Source organism: Corapipo altera, unplaced genomic scaffold (genome assembly GCF_003945725.1).
Source record: "Corapipo altera isolate COAL_440 unplaced genomic scaffold, ASM394572v1 0, whole genome shotgun sequence".
Classification (NCBI taxonomy): domain Eukaryota; kingdom Metazoa; phylum Chordata; class Aves; order Passeriformes; family Pipridae; genus Corapipo; species Corapipo altera.
Genome location: NW_020884872.1, coordinates 29,337,926 through 29,358,353, shown reverse-complemented (window position 1 = coordinate 29,358,353; position 20,428 = coordinate 29,337,926). Strand labels below are relative to the sequence as shown.

The 20,428-nt window shown below is 40.9% G+C and overlaps 1 protein-coding gene across 1 annotated transcript in view; it reads left to right on the top strand.

Annotated features, from left to right (window-relative positions):
* Positions 1-59: 59 nt before the first annotated feature.
* Positions 60-20,428, top strand: part of SLC9A2 (solute carrier family 9 member A2) — a 33,027-nt gene continuing 12,658 nt past the window's right edge. Inside the window, exons 1-5 of the mRNA XM_027641314.1 lie at positions 60-336; positions 5,781-6,244; positions 11,268-11,518; positions 17,541-17,758; positions 19,209-19,411. Of these exons, the coding sequence (XP_027497115.1) occupies positions 195-336; positions 5,781-6,244; positions 11,268-11,518; positions 17,541-17,758; positions 19,209-19,411 (1,278 nt within the window). The 5' untranslated portion in view covers positions 60-194. The remainder of the gene's footprint in view (positions 337-5,780; positions 6,245-11,267; positions 11,519-17,540; positions 17,759-19,208; positions 19,412-20,428) is intronic.

The following is a 20,428-nucleotide window of genomic DNA, read 5'->3' as shown; positions in this document are numbered from 1 at the left end:
TGGTGGCGGCGGCCAGCGCGGGGCTGTAGGGCAGCGGGAGCGGGGACGCCATGGGCAGCCGCTGCCCCCCGCGCCCTGCCGCGCCCCTGCGGCCGGTGCCTGTGCCGGTGCTGGTGCCGGTGCTGGCGGCGCTGGCGGCCGGGGCGGCGGAGGCGCGGGCCACCTCGGAAGGGCAGCTGCCCGGCGCCGCGGCGATGGGCACTGGCACCCCTCCGAGCCCCAGCGGCACCGCTTTCGAGGAGACGCGGCTCCACGTCTTCACCCTGGACTACCCCCACGTGCAAATCCCCTTCGAGATCACCCTCTGGATCCTGCTGGCCTCCCTCGCCAAGATCGGTGAGCGGGGTCGTGGGGCGACCCCCCCCCTCCATCCCTGCCCGTACCCGCCCGGGCCCCCTCCCCCCGGGGCCGCCGCGGACAGCGGGGCTGGCGCGGTCCGTGCCCGGCGGCGGGGGGCGCGGGCTCGGGGGCGGCCAGAGGGACACTGATGCTCCTCCGCGGAGTGGGATTCCCGGACGGGATTTGGCTGGCTGAAGCTGGGGTTCTCTCGGTTAGGAAAGGTGCAGAGGAGAAGAGATTACCTCCGGCCCTCTGCAGCGCCGGGTGAACCCCGGGCTATGAGGACCGTAAAACCCGGAGTTCACCCGGTGCGTGACTGACTTTTCCTTGATCGCCCTGCTGTCATTTGAGCACGGTCTTCTTTTTCTTAAAATAACGCAGGGTGTAATGACAGTCTCAGAACAGAACAACTGATCGATGGAAAGCAAATATTAATGAGGGGAGAGTAAGCCTCCTCCTTACTCTTCTTTCCCACCATTCATTTATGTCCTGAGAAAGACAAGAAAGACGGCACTGTATGAGTAAGAAAGGCCGCCTCTTCCCTCCTGTGGAAAACAATTGTATTGCATAGTTTCACTGAGTTTTATGCAGCTTATATATCATGTTTTTAATTAGCTTTCTATGTCCCAAACAGAGTAATGAGTACAGCATATTAATCTAAGGAATGTCAGATAATGGTGTGCTAGACAGCTATTGAAGGTCCAGTAAGTCTCTACAAATTATGAACTTTGTATCTTCTTACCTAGAAAATAATGTAAGAAGTAAAGGTGTGGGAACAAAATAAATGTTTACCCACCCTACAGTTGTTTGATTCAGAACTCTGATTTTGCAGCAGAGATTTCCATAAGAAACTATGATCATGCTGATTCTGTTAAACCCCTTTATCAATGTTAAAACTTTTAACTTCTGTTTGTGACATTTAAGAAGACTGTCAAATTCTGGTTAATAATCAGATAATTAGGATTCTGCAAAACCAAAAATTGGTACTCGCTCCCTGACACAGCTAGCATTGTAGTTGGGGGCCTGAGCCTCTCCCCAAACAACTTGCTATGGTATCGTTACTTCCTCAGAAATACGGTGTGTTGCATCAATTAAACGTGCATGTATTCTGATGCATGTATCTTAATGCATTAAAGATGCATGCTTAGTCTTGAGTATGCTTTTAGGTGATTGCAGAATCAGGACAGAGTTCAAATATGATCCACTCAAGTGTATGATGAACTGTAATAACCAGAGAATAGGGAGTTTGGTAAAAAACTATCTTAGCCAGTTGAGTACTGCAAAATTGTTATGACTTCTGGGTTTAGATACAGCAAGAACTCTTGAATAAGCTAAAACTAGTGAAAAAGTTTCTGTTACGTAAAGGATTACATGTGAAACATGTAAACACAATACAGACAGAATAATAGTCTGTAGTACATTTTGACTATCATGATATTTTGTTGGTGCATAGGCATCTAAAAAGTAAAAAAAAAAAAAAAAAATTTAAATTTACCTGACTACTTTAATTTTCCAGTCTAATTGCAGTAAATAAGCAAGTAAACAGCAGAGGTGAAGAAAAACGCATATAATTTTTAAATCCCTTCAGTTAACACCAAACAAAAGCAAGTGTGGCTAATCTAGGGCATGCTGTTGTCAGTGTGTGTGCGCAGAGCAATGAGGGCCAGATCCAGGAGTGGCCCTAGGTGTGGCAGTGCTCAGCTTCGCCACACCTATCTGCAGGCGCCCTGACTCTGGGACTGGAATTAGGAACATCCAGTTCTTGCTCCTGGAGCTTTGTCTGTGCTTCCTTATCCAGTGAGTGCATCAGGTAAACCTTCCCAGGTCAGGCTCCCATCGCTCTTAAGTTGCAGTCCACATCAAATTTTCACTGACTGGTACCTTCTCCTTTGTTGAAGGTAGAACATATGAGCAGTTCTTGAACCACCAAGACACAGAAATGTTGCTCTGCCATCCTACTGGGTTACTAGAATTGGGCCTTGTGTCTTGATTCAAAGAGATGGAGAGAGGTTTTCCACCTTGTCTCACTGCCTGTAGCCCTGTGAGAGAGGAGGCTCTCTGGAGCATTCCTCTCCCCTAATTTCCTGCTGAACAGCACAGGCATCTTGCCTCTGTCATGCCAGGCAGCATGAAATCCACCTTGAGACTCCTGCACTGCCCAGGAAACCTCGGTGCTTAATCTGGCATCGCAAATTCCTTTCTGGGGCTAGGCACTGAATGCTTATGCTTGGCACTGCCGAGTGGCAAACCTTTATGAACAGAGCTCTCAGGTCTTTTCAGCTGTGAGGAGCTAAGAAGATAGGGTCACTTGAAATAGCAGCTCTCTCAGTGTTTGAAGGATCCCAAAGAAAACTGCAGCACCTCGTTATGAGTCTTTTAGCAAATATGTTTCCACAGAAGCACAGTTTCACCAGAGCTGAAATGTTCCAGCATTTGCTAATTTTTGTAGGGGATTTACCTGAGAGGTTTCTCTGATCCTGGCTGTGATCATGACACTGTAGGCTTGGTTTAGAGGGAGCAAGAAAGACAGTGTAAGAAAGGAAAACCTGAAGTTGTCAAGCAGAACTCGAACATTTTTACAAGGTACATTTTCATAAAGACATTAGAAACATGGTGCTTTTTATTCCAGCATAGAACAAGGGCACATTTTGAAATCTAATAAATTACCTTGAATGGAATTATTTTCTGACTACCTCTACTTAATTTCTTGTGTGTTGATACCATAGAGGTGTGTTACTCACATGCTGATGAGTATATTAGGTGGGACCCATTGCACCTGTAGAATGCTAGAATCTCTAAGCAGTGAGACTAGTCTACTTACCCTTCAGTTTTGCTTAATTTTTGTGCTACTAAAACTACAAAATATTGTGTAACTGATTCAGATTCCCATTACGTTTAATCACAGATGCACAAATGAGAAGTGTTTCTTCTGGGAACTGAGCTGATATCCTTCCAACACTGCTCTCCTGAAAAAAGGTTTATGCTCTTCAGGGATACTCATCTCAGTGGCATTTCAAGCATCAGAATGTGCTGGAATTCACCCCAAAAATAGCAAACCTAAGGACTTCTGGCTTTAAACATACTTGTACTTCACGCTAGTGTCCTAGTGCCATTTTTACCATGATATGTGAAATATGTTTACTGCTGTTGAAGTTGGGTCAGTGCATAGTCTGGAGCCTAAGAACAGGGTCAGAGGAGAAGAAAGTAGTTGTAGTCCTGCATTCATCATAAATTCCTGTACTGCAGGGAATCTGCTCCCAGGATGCTCCTGACCCTGTGGCTGTGGATCTGTCAGAGAACGGAAGATGTCCCTCATCCTACAGGACACCTGCACATGACTTGATGTGCACTGGATTCTAAATCGTAGCTCTTTGCCCTCAAATCAGGAATGATAAGCATTTGCATGTAGGCAGGCAGTCTTTCAGGAGTTTTTATGCTGTTTACATGAATAAAAAGCATATTTAATTTAGTGGGAGCCTTTCCATTACCTTTAAGGATGGAGTCCCAAGTCTCTGGGAGAGTATGAGCTTTCCAGAGTGACTTGTAAAGAAGAAAATAAAAGATTTTTATTTTTGTATTTGCAGGAGATGTTTCATTGCCCTTGCATTACAATTGTCTAGGATTTTTTTTTCCTTAAAAGCTGCATTTACAAAAATTCCTTCCTCTTGAATTTGTATTAAGAAAATAATGTAAAATTTACTCCTGAAGAATTTAAAAAAACTTTTAGCAAAACCTACTCACTTGGGAAACTTTGTGATCGCTATATTGGAAAGGTTGGTGTTCTGCCAGTACAGAAACTAAGATAAATCATAAAATGTTTGTGTGGCTGAAAGCTGAAGAGTCAAGTCTCCAACCACAAATTCTTGTCTTTTCCAGGGTCATTACCTCTTCTGCCAATATAGGACATTGGTGATTCTGGTTTTGAAGAATGACAGTGAGTTTGGCAGACATTCTAATGAGTCACATCGGCTGTGTTTCTAATTATTTAAAGCAGTCTGTGTTCATCCAGAAAGGAAATAAGAGTGCAGCTTGAGCTGCTTGCCTTTAAAAATAGCTTTAATAGTTATAGAATATATAAGTAAAAATTCAGTAGATTAAAACAGCTACCCCTTGCTCCTTCTTAACCATTTGGTTTTCCTAAGTTTAAGTTCCGGCTTTCTTTTACCTGGAAAAACTCCATGGTGAGAGGTGACTTAACAAAAGAGGTGTTAAAAGACACAGAAGCCTGAAATTGGTAAACTGGATGTAAACTATACCAATATTGCACTAGTTTAACTGTTTGGACTACAGGTGTGATTTTTACTGAAATAGTTTTACTGAAATAGACGCCCGTTATTACCACACCCAGTGTTTCCATGCAGCTCTCATTTAAAATAATTTAAATGCTTTTTAGTTAGACAGGAATTGTGGGATCTTGTGGGTGTGGATAGATTTCTATGTAATTATACAGGCCAAATATAGATAAGGAGGAGTCTGGAAAAGATTGGCATCACTGGGACCTGGAATGTGACCTTGGTGCATGAGGTTGATCATTCTATTAGATTGGCCAGAATAAGTTTCTTCAAAACTTTTCCCATTCATTACCAAAATTATGCTTAAAGCTGTCAACTTCTACAAGTAATTGGAATCTTTAAATCAAAACTGCATGGCTTTGAGAGTTTTAGCAGGCTAAGGAACATTCAATCATTAAGTCCTCATTCAGAACCTTTTTTTAATTAATTTTTTCGGTACTTAGCACAGATTTTGAATGGAGAATCCCAACACTGCTACTTGATATAATACAGAAGAATTAACATAATAATACAGGCTATAACTTACTGTCGCTTCATGGAAAATGTTGCTTCTTGTGAAATTAATTAGGAGGCTCCACCAAAAATAATAATTATGTCTGTAAATGCTTTCTCATGGTGGTGGAGAAAGTGACCGTGGGTGACTGGGCGCAAGTCACGTGTGCTAGTTCTCCTCACTAGCTTTGAGATTCTAAAAGATTTGTAAAAAAAAATTTAATGTACTCCTTAAACTCCTTTGTGAAGCTGTCCAGGGATAAAGGAGTGGTTACTATGATTTTTTTTCCTCTGTCTAGGTCCAGTTTGCCCTAGAGAAGTGTTTTGACTGTGTTTCTGGAGCATTCCACATTATGAAAAACCCCACAGTTTCACAGAGAACCGTTGCACACAGTTGCTCCACCCAGCCTTGCTGTTAAGTGGAATGTCCAGCTATTAATTTGCTACTCCACCACATTAACTGAATTAAATATGCTAGCCAACGTACTTGCCTTGACCTGTTGTGGTTGTCCAGTTCAGTCTTTGCAAAGAAAATGGAATTTGGCTTGTGATTGCTGTTTGTTTACTATAGAAACTAAGATAACAGAATCTAGAATAATCTTGTGCATTCTCTACAAATAACTATTTCCCTTTCTTGTATTTGACTTTCCTTCGAAGGGTTTCATCTCTATCACAAGTTGCCCTCAATAGTACCTGAAAGTTGTCTCCTCATTCTGGTTGGATTGCTTCTTGGTGGGATTATTTTTGGAGCAGAGGAGAAGTCTCCACCTGTAATGAACAGTGATGTGTTTTTCTTGTATCTTTTGCCACCCATTGTACTCGACGCTGGATATTTTATGCCAACTCGTCTTTTCTTTGAGAACTTTGGTACCATATTCTGGTATGCTGTGGTGGGTACACTCTGGAATGCCATCGGCATTGGAATTTCCCTTTATGGAATTTGCCAAATCAGTGCATTTGGTTTGACTGATATCACATTGCTGCAGAATTTGCTCTTTGGCAGCCTCATTTCAGCTGTGGATCCTGTGGCGGTGTTAGCTGTCTTTGAAAATATTCATGTCAATGAGCAGCTTTACATCCTAGTGTTTGGAGAGTCTTTGCTGAATGATGCTATAACTGTGGTAAGTTACTTGATAAATGATTAATTGATAAAAATGATAAAGGATTGTTTACATGCCACTCCATTATATCTCTTTGTATTTGGTTATTACAGTTTGCTAGTAGATGTAAGTAAAAGAGTGCTAAAGTGTCTATGTAATTCTTTAAACTTTAGATTTAGAAACAATGGTAGTCTTACTGTACCAGAATAATGTATAATGGTAGTGTATTTACTGTAGGAATTTTACTACCTGATCACTCTGGTTTCTGTATCTTTGTAATTCTGTTCCTTCTGTAATCTGAAATTTGTTCTCCTCACCTGCAGAAATGTTTTTGGGCAGGAGAGGGAAAAGGGCCAATGTGGGGTCTCTCAGTGCATTCACAGGAAGGGTCGACAAATCACTGAGATGGCACTGAACCTGGTTGAGGTTAACTTTTTGCATATGCCCATCCAGTTGGAACTGCCCTGAAACCACCAATACATGTATCCCAGGCTACAGATGAGATAGGACAGCCACCTGGAGGCAGTAATTTCTAATCATTAACTAGCTGAACTGGGTTTGTGGTGCTGACCTGAGGACAGCAATCTGCAAATTCCATTAACACCCCTAATGTCCGTTGTTTGTACCTGATGACACTATGTCTGGGACGTTACTCCCATTTATCCATGACTTACTTGAAATTCTGCCCATGCCAACTATGTCCTGGCATGCTTTCAGTTTTGTGAGACATGGAGGTCTGGTTTTTCATATGCTAGAGGGATCAGAAAGATTGATGAACTGAATCTGCACCTTTCCTGTCTCTGTCTCTGGCTTCTTATTCCTGTCCTATTCTGTGCAGAATTGTCCTTCTGTTTTCATCTCTTCTTGGACTTTGCCTCACCTTTTTTCCTCTTTTCTCAGACTTTGTCTCACCTGCTTAACACATGTGTATCTCATCATTTAATCTGAGCCTTGGTACTTAAGCCAGTCCTGTAAATAAGCGGATGTACATACTGAGTTTCAGAAGGCTCAGCAGTTCAGCCATGGCTGGCTATGTCTCTATTCACTCTAAATGATCACTTACATATTGGAATTCTCTATATACAAGTTTTTCTGGGGCAAAAGGATCTGGTTTTATGTCAACATAAAAGTTGTTTTTTGCTGAATTTTTCCAACCAAAATCACTTTTTTTTCAATCATAAAGTCAACCACCTTTCCACTGGAGCAGCAGTTAATACAGTAAGATTTGCTACTAAAATACTGCATCCTGATGACAGGAATATTCATGCATGCCATTGCCCAATGGCAAATTATTCTAAACCATCCTTTTTCTAGGGGCTGGCATGGCAATTTAATGCATGGCATAATTACTGCCTTCTCTGGATGTGGTCTTTCCTTATGACTTGCCTACCCAGATGCCCTAACAAAGGGAAGTTACTCTGATGAGTCTGTAGGGCCAGCCCAGTAATGCACTGTCCTTACATATATTCATGAAGGAGTGAAAGGAATTCAGAGTACCTTTGGTCTTACTTCCCAGCTATCGCTTAAAGGTACGACTTGGCAAGAGCTCAAGTAGTTTCCAAATGCACAGCATTGGTCTGCTAATGGTTCCTTGTTATGTGTTTGCACACCTGCAATCATGTGATTATATTTGAAATGTGACCCAGGCTGTCACCCTGGTGGGGTGCCCTTAGAGGACCTTGCCTCCCCTACCTATAGCAGTGCTCCTGGAGCAGCCCTTGATGGGATGCTGCTGGGGTCACTCAGTTGTGTGCTGTAAGGAGATGATGTTTTGTAAATATTCTCCCTTCCTCTGCCCTTGTGTTAGAGGGGGAGCTGATAAAACCAGCTAACAGGCAGAGCTCAGAACCTTTCAGCTTTCATCTGCTGGAGCCCTTGAGTCCCACCTGTTTTGGCAGGTACCTGCAGTGGGATGGGAGGATGAAATAAGAGGGGAGTTGAATGCAGGTTGTCCATCTGTGAAAGCTACCTAATTCCTATGTATCAAAAACCCCAGGAGATGCACAGATAGGCAGTGCAAAACAGTGGCTTTACTAAACGTACTTTCTAAATACTTTAAGCCCTTCTTCCTGCTATCCTGCTTGTACTGCCTAGCTGCTCCTAATAAAAGCTTTCACAGAACAGCAGTGTCATCTGTGCTTTCCCTTTTCAGGCAATGTCCTACCACAACTTCATTTTGTATACAAAGAAAAGTGTGCACTTCTCAGATGGCCTTTCTTGTCTGATAGTTTTTGCAATATGTCTGTGCATTTGAATGTTCCTTTTCCCCCGCTGGTGGAATTTTGGAGCTTGAATTTGGCTGAGGACAATGTTTGCCAGTTGGATTCTTGATCAGAGTTGATGCTTTACCAAAAAACTGAGTCAGGGATAACTAGCGTGGTGATATTAAATGGTAAAATGACAGCTGAGTGTTAGCTGTTCAAATTCCAGTTCTGGACTTAAAATCACAAAGAAGGAGCCAGTGTCATTACAATAATATTATTCCCATGTTAGAAAACATTACAGAAGTACTCTGTATTCTGCCTCTGCTGAAAACATTACTTTAAAGTGCTTTAAAGTCATTTTAGAATTAAAAACTAATAACTGAGAGCTGATGAAAATAAGCAATTAGTGCTTCAGAGATACTCTGAGACAAGATTAAAAAGTGATCAGTGACTAATATTGCTTGGTGTAACTTTCAGTGAATTCAACTGAAGGCTGTTGAGTAAATGCAAATCTTGAACTTCAAAAAATTGCCATGTTCTCATACAAAATGCGTTAAAAATATGACCAGAGTTAATGTTTGACACCTGGAAGTTTAGATAGAGCTGTAAAACTGAATTGCTGTAGGGTAAAAGGGAAGAGAACCTGATTTTGATCTCGTTTACAACAGTGTAAATAAAGGACAGTACAAATGAGATTAAAATCATGTTCATGACATTCCATGGTTCTACCAAGGTTGAGGTACAAAGGAGAACGTTGCTTTTCTTCTTTCAAATAACTTATGGCAACAGACTTGAGATTTATGGGGATGTCTCTATGTGGAACAACAGGCTCCATTCTCTTTGCAGGGTGTATTCCTTGCTGTGAGGATGAGGTGATGTTATGGAAAAGCTATTGCTCAAGTAGATTAAAATTCTCTGCTTCTTTACAAGCACCTTGCACTGCCCTTACTTTGGAGACTTGCCTCGTATATATTTATATAGTTACTTTTTAAAATATAAAAAAGGCTATTTAAAACTCCAATTAAAGAAAATAATCATCTTCCCTAATACATTCCAAGAGAGTATTCTGCCAAGTGAAATTCTGTAGTGTCTTAGAGAAAAACACTACTCTAGGACCATCCCAAGTTTCAATAAGTGACTCAGGGACACTCCTTGCAACCTACACAAGTCAATAGTATTTTTTCTTCAGTCTGTGATTCACAGATTTCTGGGAGACTGTGGACTGAGAAACCCTTGTAAGGTGACCAACAAAGGTGCTCCTACTGTCAGTAGGTTTAATTCTGGTATAATTCTCTTCATTCAAAGCCATAGAGTCCACAAATTAAAACAGGTGGAAAACCAGTCAATCTTATGACAATGCTTTCCTGTCCTGCACAGGACATAGTAACAAGGAATGGGGCAAAAAAGCTGGGAGTCTGCCTCAGAGTAGCAAGTTGAAGGGGTTAGTCCAGGTGAAAAGGGACACTTCTCCCAAGTGGACTCATCCTGAGAACATCTTTGTTATCAAATGAATAGTTTGTGATCCTGCTCTTGTATTCTTTGCTTTGTAATGAAAATTACTGTTGACCATTCTAGGTTTGACTTAATCTTCTATTTTCATGCTTGCTCTGGAATATTTTTTCTTTTCTGTTTCAGTTGTTTCCTTTCACTTAGCTCAAAGGACCCATAATAAGCCATGACTTTGCGTTAAACTTCTATCTCTGTAGGACCTATCCAGTTTTGGCTAAAAAGTGCTGAACAACTTATGTTCTGTCATGTGAGTGAGAACAAGACTGCAAACATGAGAAATCCTTCCCAACCACTACTCAAACACCTACACTGTTGGCACTATGCAAGTGCTGATAAAACATTGTTCTCTCAAATAGCATTCCTGATAGAGAAACCTGTTTGGTTCACTAAGAAGTCCAGAAAGAAAGCAGAGGTTTAACTCCTACAAGCAGTCTAAGATGACTGGTCTTCACTGGCTTAGCCTGTGAACCCTCTGGGATAGGAATAGGTACCTGTGACCCAACTTAGATCTGTACAAGAGGATAGTGTAGCTGTCATGGTATTGCAGGGCTGGGAGCATCCATGCAGCACCATGGAATGCTTAAATCTCCCATGTAAGTCTGCAGATGGGACAACCCCTTAAGGTTTCTTTAAGAATAACTGATTCCATTGTTGTCTATTTTGGAGTAATTAAAATACTGGATATTAGAGAAATGTGGACTTTAGATTGTTTTGCCTCTAAACCATTGGATTCCTAATGGTCGATAAGTTAGAAAAAGAGCACTTACTTAATGAACACCACGTTTCTTTTACTCCTTGAGGTGGTCACTGTCCATCTCCACCCCCCTGCGACCCCCCTACTCTCCCATGCTAGATGAATCTATGGTCTGATTCAGTACTGCATCTCTCAGTGTCATGTAGATCAAACACATTGGAAAATAATCTAATTCTTCACTGATTGTGAAACAATCTTTTTTTCCTCTTTCTGTTTTATTTCTTTTATCTGGGGGAAATCTGAAATTGATATTTGTGGAGAAATTAGAAGCTGTGCAAATAGATGAATTGAAAGAAGAATTAGATAGATCTATGTTCCTGGCTCCTGGAATGGCATAGGTTAAGAAACCTGTCCCATTTGCAAAAATGGGAGTATTGATTTTTACCCATCTTTGTGTATCTCCTTGATATATATGGATGATGAATAATATACCAGAGATAAACAACAGCATATCTCAAAAGTGAATTCAAGGGAGATACAGAAATTCAAACTTCAACATTTAAGCAGAGGAACATAATGACATGAAGGGAAATTAAGAAGAGTTCAAAAATATAATGTGCTTTCTTTTTCTTCTTAGGTCCTGTACAATTTGTTCAAGTCTTTCTGCCAGATGCGCACAATTAAGGTTATTGACATATTCGCTGGGATTGCTAACTTCTTTATAGTGGGGATCGGTGGAGTATTGATTGGAATCCTTTTGGGATTTGTAGCAGCTTTTACCACCCGTTTCACCCATAAAATCCGAGTGATTGAGCCACTCTTTGTCTTCCTGTACAGTTACTTGTCATACATAACAGCTGAAATGTTTCATCTCTCGGGCATCATGGCGTAAGTACCCCAAACTTCAGTAATTATAACACTCAAGTAAGAATGCCAAAAGAAATTTGAGAGAGGATCAGATTTTGCAGACCTTGCCATATGGCATTGTTCCATAGTGCATGGCAGAGATGCTGGCTTGAGGATTTCCGGCCTCTTCCCTCCAGCTTCCACTCCATTCTCTCAGCTTGCCACCACACCAGCTGTGTCACTAAAACTGCTCATGGCATCGCATCATAAACCATATCTTTGAAATGTTCCAAGTTAAAAATATTCACTTGTATTTTCAGTGGGCTTATTTTTAACCCAGATCACTTTGGTGACCTGTGTCCTCATGTGACCCTAGAACTAGACATAAGGGCATGGATGAGGAGTGGCCCAGAGTGATGTAGGGGCAATGGTGGCAGGGAGGGAGTGGGAGTGGTAGGGCCTTCATGAACTGGCTTCACTTTCGATGCCAGTATATTGTGAAACTATGTCTAACAAGTTAGTCATGTGAGCAGCCAGTAAGTACCATTCCATGAACACAAGATATGTATCATTAAGGCAAACTCCTGCTGGATTATAAGCACCATAAGGACTCGTTGAATGTAAAATTTGCAGTGCTATGGTGATATAATCCGTTAGTTTAGTATTTTGATATGTGTGCTTGTGTGTTACAATGTTCTGTATATGCCCTATATAAAATAATATTATTCTTCCCACTTCCAGCAGATAAAAATATTTTTACTCGTGTTTTTTCACTCCTGGGCTTCAGTAAAAAAAGAGCACAGCCTCTCTCTTTATTCTGTTTATACTGTAACAACCTCAACTTTAGAAAGAGCCTTTATGACATTTAATATACTTAAAGGTTTTGCTCTGGTTCCAACTAATATTTTTAAAGGCCAACCTTCTTTAATGACTTTGTATTGTTCTAGTGGCAAATATGAGTCATTCAGGCATTAGGAACATAGCTTTTTGTGTAAGCTCTGATGTTACTTCTTAGGATCACTAATACTCGATAATACCTTATCTGATTATTATCTTTTAGGCAAGTGAAGGTAGGTTTAATATCATAGTAACACCAGGATAAGGTTTTCTGGGGCTGGGAAGAAATTTACAAGGAAACTTAGAGCTGATGATTTCTGTTGTATAAAAATAGAAATATACCATGAAGCAAGAGGGGTTGGTACTTTAATGTAAGTAAAGAGCTAAAGATTGCCTGTTTCCTTCTCTGATACGAGCCTAAATAAAGCAGCATATGCATCCACTTTGACCGAGTTCATAAATGTGCCATCTCTTTCCATAGCTTCTATTCATAGCGTTTGTGTGGTTTTTAGTTTCCTCCACCTCTTAAGCCAAATGTCCTTGACATTCTATGATCGAATACTTAAAGGGTTTCTAAACCAAAAACTTGTGGCTAAACTGTACATGGAAAAAATTGTGGCAGTTTCCTTGAAAATACTGATTTGGACCTGCTGCATCCAAGACACAACAGAAAGGGCATGGCTGGTCTGCTGGTGGGTCAGTGGACCCACCACATGCCAGTGCCTGCAATCAGCACACCAGTGCTTCCCACAGCACTAACAACCTAATTAATTTTCCTTTGTAACAGTGGCCCCTGAGTGGGTTCAAAACAAAAGAGGAAACAAAAAGTATTTTTTCCCTTGAACAGCACAATAGAAAATAAGTTATCTTTGAAATGTCTTGCATGTTTTTTACTCTAAGCATACTTTGTAATAGCTAACAGGCCTGGGTACCTCAGTACCCCCCAGGCAAGATGCAGGGGCTCTCTGCAGCCATGTAGGATCTCAGCTGCCATAAGTCACAAAGTGTGTCCCCTCCCAGCAGTGCCGCTGAGAGCCTTAGAGCTCCTGCAGTCTCTGCATCTCCTTGGAGTAAATCTACCCTGTGATTTTCACATTTAATTGGCCTTTGAACTGCAGAGAGTAATTTGCTCTGTGTCACAGTGCAAAAACACACACCAGTATTGAGTTCTCTGTTGTTTTCTGCAACGACTGACTCATGGCAGGATTGCTTGGGTCTGACTTAAAAATCAGCTCCAATATGTAGTTGGACCAAATGACCTTGGAATGTCCCTTACAACCCAGATTGTTCATTCTTTAGTTGCTTCTGTGTCCGTTTATAGTTTAGCCTGTGGGGAATAATTGCCTGATTTCCCCTTTTTCACCAATATCCATGTGAGTCTGTTAAACAACTGATTCCCACTTCTTTCATAACCAGGTTCGTAAAGATACTCAGACCTTGTGGTTACATGCTGTACCATATTTTAGGGGAAGGACATGAGCAGGAATGTACAGTGTTATCAAGTAAATAAGATACTTACACAGATTGCTTCATTCCTGGGCAAGTAGGAATTCACTGGCAAAGGAATAAAAGGTGCTTGTCACTCTTCTGATAACTAAGGACAAACGATTCTTGAATCGTCTGTGTAACCCCTGCACCAGGTTACTTGGCTGAAATAGTGAAGGGACTGAACCGTGTCCCTGTGAACTGCAGTGAGAAAATCCTCTTCAGAAGAAGAGGGAAGAGCTTCTACTGGAATTAGAGCTGGGCATGAATGAGGATCACAGGTGTAAAACATACAGATGTGAATCTGAACTTTATTTGCTTGGTTCCATTTCTAATTATAATGCTGCATTTCCTGCTTACTATTTTTTCATAAAGGCTGTGAAGCAGCAGAACTATTACTGTAGGTTTCTTTCTTTCTTTTCCTTTTTTTTTTTTTTTGCAACAATTAGCAGGCTGAAAGGAACAAACATTGAAACTAAGTTTAGTAGGTCAAGGAAACTTGAGGATTCAACCCGGTGGCCTAGTTTATTGCAGTCCTGACAGAAACTGTACTGTTTATACAGGGAGACTTTTATTCTTCAGAAGTACAGAATGTTGCAGGTTAATTTCAATTAACTGCTTTTCCCTTCCCCTTCTTGACCAAGGCAACTGCCTCAGGTCACAAAATTGGAGGCCAGAATTAATGTATGTGGATGAGAAATATAAAATAAAACTCATCTAAGTTTTGGCTTTGATTATCATGACAGTAAAATTTTAGTTTGTGAAGAACATAGTATAATAATGTACATAAAGTCTTGCATAAAGACATTGATTATGTATTAAATTCTAACATTATATCCCCCTATAATTTTCAAACAAAAGAGACTTCAAAAAGTGTTTTTTCTCATGTAAATAAGTACTCTGAATAGATTCAAAATGAGCAGTGATTAGCTGTGGAATATTACTTACCTGAAGAGTAACAAATAGTATAGAGCACTATTTGCTTTAACATAGAGCACTATTTGTTTTAACATTGAACCAACTCCTCAGTTACTTGACACTAATTGAATGAATGCATAGTGTAACTGAAAATAATATTATAAGAGTGTTGTCTCTTTAAATTCTAGTGTTTAAGTGTGGTAGGTGTTTTAAGTTACAGTTTGCAAAGATCCTGATTAATCTGGTGACAGATTCTTATCAGACATCTATTTACAGTGTCTCCATTACCTCAGGATCCAAAAACAAACCCTGTCCAGAGCTTGTTTCCCTGCTCTCCATGCTGCAGGGCTTTCCTAAATTACTATAATCATGAAAATGATTTGTTTTAAGAAGGTAATAAATAGTACTGAGTGTTTCGTTGTGCCTTTGATGCAGATCTGACAGCCCTAATGCTTCCGGGCACTGAGCTGCTGCTTTGAGACTCTGAAATGACTGTGGGTGGCTCTTTTGCAGCCCACCCACTGCCTTCTTGCTATTTTGCATTCGCTGCCCCTGCACTTGCCAGCTCCACTGTGTGTACCATCAGCGAGAGGTAGCCGGGATGAATCAGACTTGTTGTGCTTGTGTAGGTAAGCAGTGCACACACAGGAGAGCTGTCAAAACCCATGGCATAACCTGAGGTATTTTTAGGTCTGTCAGTGCAGCCTGTGGCTTGTAGAGAGCTGGTTTGCCACTGAGTTGGAGACTTATGGAGGGTCAAAGTGTTAAGTACATTTGAGAGTATATTTGAGAAGATTTGCACATGTACTTTAGAGGTTGGTCACTCGAACTATGTGCATACCGAGGAACCTGGGAGTGTTTTGACAGCTTCTAGGTTTGAGTATACGTCCTGACCAAGTCACTGGTTCTTGTCAGGACAAAATCCATGCATGGTCCAGATCCTCTCCATTTTCTTCCCAAGATACTCAGGCACATATGTTTGTGGGATCTGTTACAAGTCCCTAGTCTGGACAACTGTAAGATTAGAACAGGGAAAACTACTGTGAAGAGCATCATCACTTTGTCAGTGGTGGCGAAAATGCAGGACTTCTCTTGTCCCAGCCACATGCTCAGACTAGAAACGTTACCTAAACCACCCGATGTTTCAGGGAGGAAGCTTGCATGCTTCTGAAATCTACATTATATCTTCCACAGTGGATCCTGTGTAACCAGGATGAGCTCCGCCTCCCAGACAGCATGCTGCTTGTGGACTATAGAGGATCTTTCTGTTCAAGACTATGGTGAAATCAGCTGGCAATGAGGAGAGAGCAGGCGTTTATTTCAGTACTAAATACAAATGGGAGTTTGGGATAGTCTTAGTGAGACTTTCCTTCTTAACCTAGGAGTTTGCTTAGGGTTGGAGCTAGTTTTTGCATGGCAGTGGACATATTATTTTGTGCTGACTAGATTGGCCTCTCTGTCACCAAATATAGGTGGACAAAAATGCAGGGTGAAAGCCAGGTTAGGTGTACTGTTATGCTGGCAAACCCCCTCTGTAGAGAGGGTGCAGAGATCTGCAGTGGGACCTCTACAAAATGGGGGAGAGTTCACATTTTTCCAAAGAGATGCTAGCAAACCTGCCATCCTCCTCTACAAAAGAGAGAAGGTTAGAGATCTCACTGGGAAGAAATATTCCCTGTGTTGGCAAATAATTATAAACTGAAAACTTGATTGAACTGGGATAAATAACTGTAGGACAAGTTCTCGTGGGCTGTATTCAGAAAGACAGTGTAAATACACATCACTCTCTCTGTTTAGATTTAGGGTACAGGGTTTGACTGAGAACCCACACATGGGTATGTATAATGTTTTTAACTGGGAAATCAGAGAAGACATGTTTTTGCTTTAGACAGTAGAACTAGGAATGACAGCTGTTTTCACAACGTATCTGGCCTTAGTTGCCACCCTGATAATTACTGTTCAGACTGTGCTTCCCTACACTGAGACACCACCTCCAGCCAGCTCTGCTAACTACCCTTAAACTTGTAAATTTGTATCTGAGTGGTTCTCAGCCATCCCTGTACCATGGACAACCATACTGAGCAAGTGATACCATTCTTTGCTCTTTCTGCTGATTAATAAACTCTGTTTACTAACACAGAAAATGGACATGTAGGAGTACTTACAGTAAGCCTTTTCTCTTCTCTCATGTTTCAGCTGAGATGCCCATTTTATCCATTTGTAGGTGCTTTAAATGTGCAACAGCACCCGTATGATTTCTGGTGGTGTTTTTCTCCTATTCAGCCCTTTGTGCAGGCGAAGCAAGCAGTGGACTAAAGTGGTGAAGGGTAACAAATTGTAGCCTTCCTGCTTGCTTTGCCTGGAAAGAGTCGCTGGCTGCTGTCACTGCCACTGAGGTGGGACAACTGCTGGTAGGAAGGAGGGAAGTCTTGCCCTGCCCCTGCAGTTGCCGTCCTGTCTGATGTCCTTCAGCAGCAATAGATGCAGCAAATCCTGTTTTTTAGGGCTGTCCCTGTCTCTCCTCATCCCTGCCTCTTTCGAAACACAGAATCTGAGTGACCACTGAACAGATTATGTGCATTTAGTATATGACAAAAGTATCTATATACTGATGTCTTCTCAGAAAACTCTACAGTGCAGAAAAAATAATCATGTGCCCAAAATTGTAGGTTCACCAAGCCTATATATTTGAGATTGGTTATGGAGTAAGTTATGCTTTGCATTTTAAAAGGAACTATGCAAAAGTGAATAATATTATGTAGACATGAAAGATGCTAAAAAAAAAATAAAGCAAGTGAAATATGGGATAATGTTTGCCTTTCAGGATCACAGCTTGTGCCATGACCATGAATAAATATGTGGAGGAAAATGTTTCTCAAAAATCCTATACGACAATAAAATATTTCATGAAGATGCTAAGCAGTGTCAGTGAGACATTAATCTTCATCTTCATGGGAGTGTCTACAGTTGGGAAGAACCATGAGTGGAACTGGGCCTTTGTTAGCTTCACCCTCCTTTTCTGTTTAATCTGGAGGGCACTGGGTAAGCAAGTCTCAGACTATGGGTCTGTATTCTTAGCAAGTGAAATGTTTTACCTTTTGTCAAATAGAGAATGCCAGAACTTAAAGTCCCATCATGAATGGTAGAATGGAATTAATATTTGTAATATGTCCTATATTGCAGGGTCAGTTTCCACCTTCTCCCAAAATGGAACCTAAAAATCAGTTTTGCCCTGATCCTGCCCATCTAAAGTGAGGGGCACTCTGCTTGTTAATCAGAATACATGTGTTTAAGTAAACATTTATTTACAAATAAGCAAATTCTGCTTAAAAGAATTAGGTGTAGTACAGCAACTAAACAGGCTGAGAGTTATGTTTTTTTTAAAATTTATATTTACTAGCTTTAGGATTTTCCCAGTCATTGGCATAATTAGTACCAAAACAGGAAATGCTGTAGTTTAAGTGTATATATATATATAAATTTAAGTGTATATATATATGTAAGTTGAGGGGTATAATAAATAAATAAATGTGTATCTATCTATCTATCTATCTATCTATCTATCTATCTATCTATGAAACTGCTTGATCCCTCCTGAGTTTACAGTACTAGCTGTTTTTCTTTTACCTGGAGACCTAAGTGCAGGGCAGACTTGTGGGTCTTAAAGTTGCTCTTCTCCCAAGCTTCATCTGTAATGATTCAGTCCTTCCATGTGTAAAGGTTGCTCATGCTCTGATCTGCCTCTGCACCCTTATTTCCAGCTCCCAAGTCTCCTTCCCAGAGCAGAAATCTGGGCTATTTTTCTACTGCACCTGCAACCCTTTTCACCTTATGCTGAAAAGCAGCCAAGCAGCCTGACTGCTGCCCAGCTCCTGCCCTCCATGCTTGCTCCCTTCACCTGCCTTTATACCTTTACTCCAGTCTGCCGCATCCCTGGAGCCTTTGCCTACCGTACAGAAGCATGCACTGGCATCTTCTTCCCCCATCCCCACTCCTGCATCCTTCCTGTCTGTGTGAGTAAAATTGAGTGAATAGGAGTTTTCAGGGTTCAAAGCACAGATTAATGGAGATGACAAGCCAAAATTTTCCAAATCACCTCAAATCCTATTAAAAAGCAACTTGCAGTCTTGGTCTATACTGACACAGAGAATTATTGCTGTTCTAGAAGTGCAGAATCCAGCAGATAGCTGTCTTGAGGAGATCAATTAGCTGCTTCAGGTCATAAATTCAGCTGACCTGAGGTGGTTAGCTCACTAAATATGTTTAAGATGATGCTCCCTAGGCTTTTGTAATTATTCTTCCATGGTGTTTTCAAGTCGCTAAGTAATATTTCATTTCTTCAATATTATGTATCGGAGAAGCAAATAAAAGGTAAGAAGCACATAAAAGCGCATAAAATATCTGAACAAATATTATCATCATGGGCTATTTCTGTGTAATTTAAGTTCCCTTTTTTTTCCCTCCTCCTTGTATTTATGTTCTTTTCCCTCAGGTGTTTTTGTTCTGACTCAGATCATTAATGTATTCCGGACAATACCTCTCACTTTTAAGGACCAATTTATTATTGCCTATGGAGGCCTCCGAGGAGCTATTTGTTTTTCGCTTGTATTTCTGCTTCCTCCTGCTGTGTTTCCCAGGAAGAAATTGTTCATCACTGCTGTTATTGTGGTGATATTCTTTACTGTTTTCATTCAGGTAGTACCTCTCATCTTCTGGGCTTCTTTTTTCTCAGACAGGTTACAAATAATCAATGGGTAGACAAACAAATGTTCTAACTTACTGGAAGGAACATATTTGAAGTTATTCTCCATAGTCATAGTTTAAAAAAAAATTCTATCCATACCACAAGCAGGTAGCAAAAGTATGCTTGATATTAAGTACTTATGTTAACATATAAGTAGTATTAAGTATTTAAGACCTCTTGAGGTTGAAAGAGAGATAAAAGATATTCTGGGTACAGTTCCAGCACTAATTCCTTTTTTTAGAATGTTTAAATTTGTGCATTTACTCAGGAGTTCAGTGTTGGATACAGTGCACAGTGAGCAGGGAAAGGGAGACACTGAGGGCCTGGACAGGCGAACTGGAGTCTGAGTGTTGGCAAGTGATGCTGCAAGCCAGCTGGACATCCCTACAAAAGCACCAGGTGTGCAGACAAGTGTGAACTTGTCTCTGATGACCAGCTGGCCTTGGAGGCCTAGATAAGAGTGGCCAAGAGACAGGGAAGAGACTGAAATCTGGAAAGTGTAGAGGCAGCCAAGTCTGTCAAATAAGCATGTCAGACTAGTCATTAGAGCAGTGAGAGAGATGTGAATGGCTATTAATGAAATTTCATATCTGTGGAAAAAATATATATAGATTTTTTTTACCCTGCCTTTTGCGTGGGTTGAGGTGCTGTGGGAAGTAGCAAGTATCTGTGCTGATGCTTGAGAAAGAGGAAAAGGTGGCGGTCCATTAGTTGACTTTAGCTGTGAAAACTGATTTTGAAGGGTAGAATAATTTAAAATTTGTAGACAAATGGAATGTGTTATGAAATGCCAAGTGTTTTACCAGAGGAAAACCTGATGTTATTCTTTGATAAGGCAATTTATTTTCTAGAGTAAGCTTGTCTGACTGGATTATTGCAAATCATTGGATAGGGGGCTACACAGGAGATTGTAACTGCTCGTTAAACTGAGGTTTAGATTGACATTAGCATGAATGTAAAGTAAATGA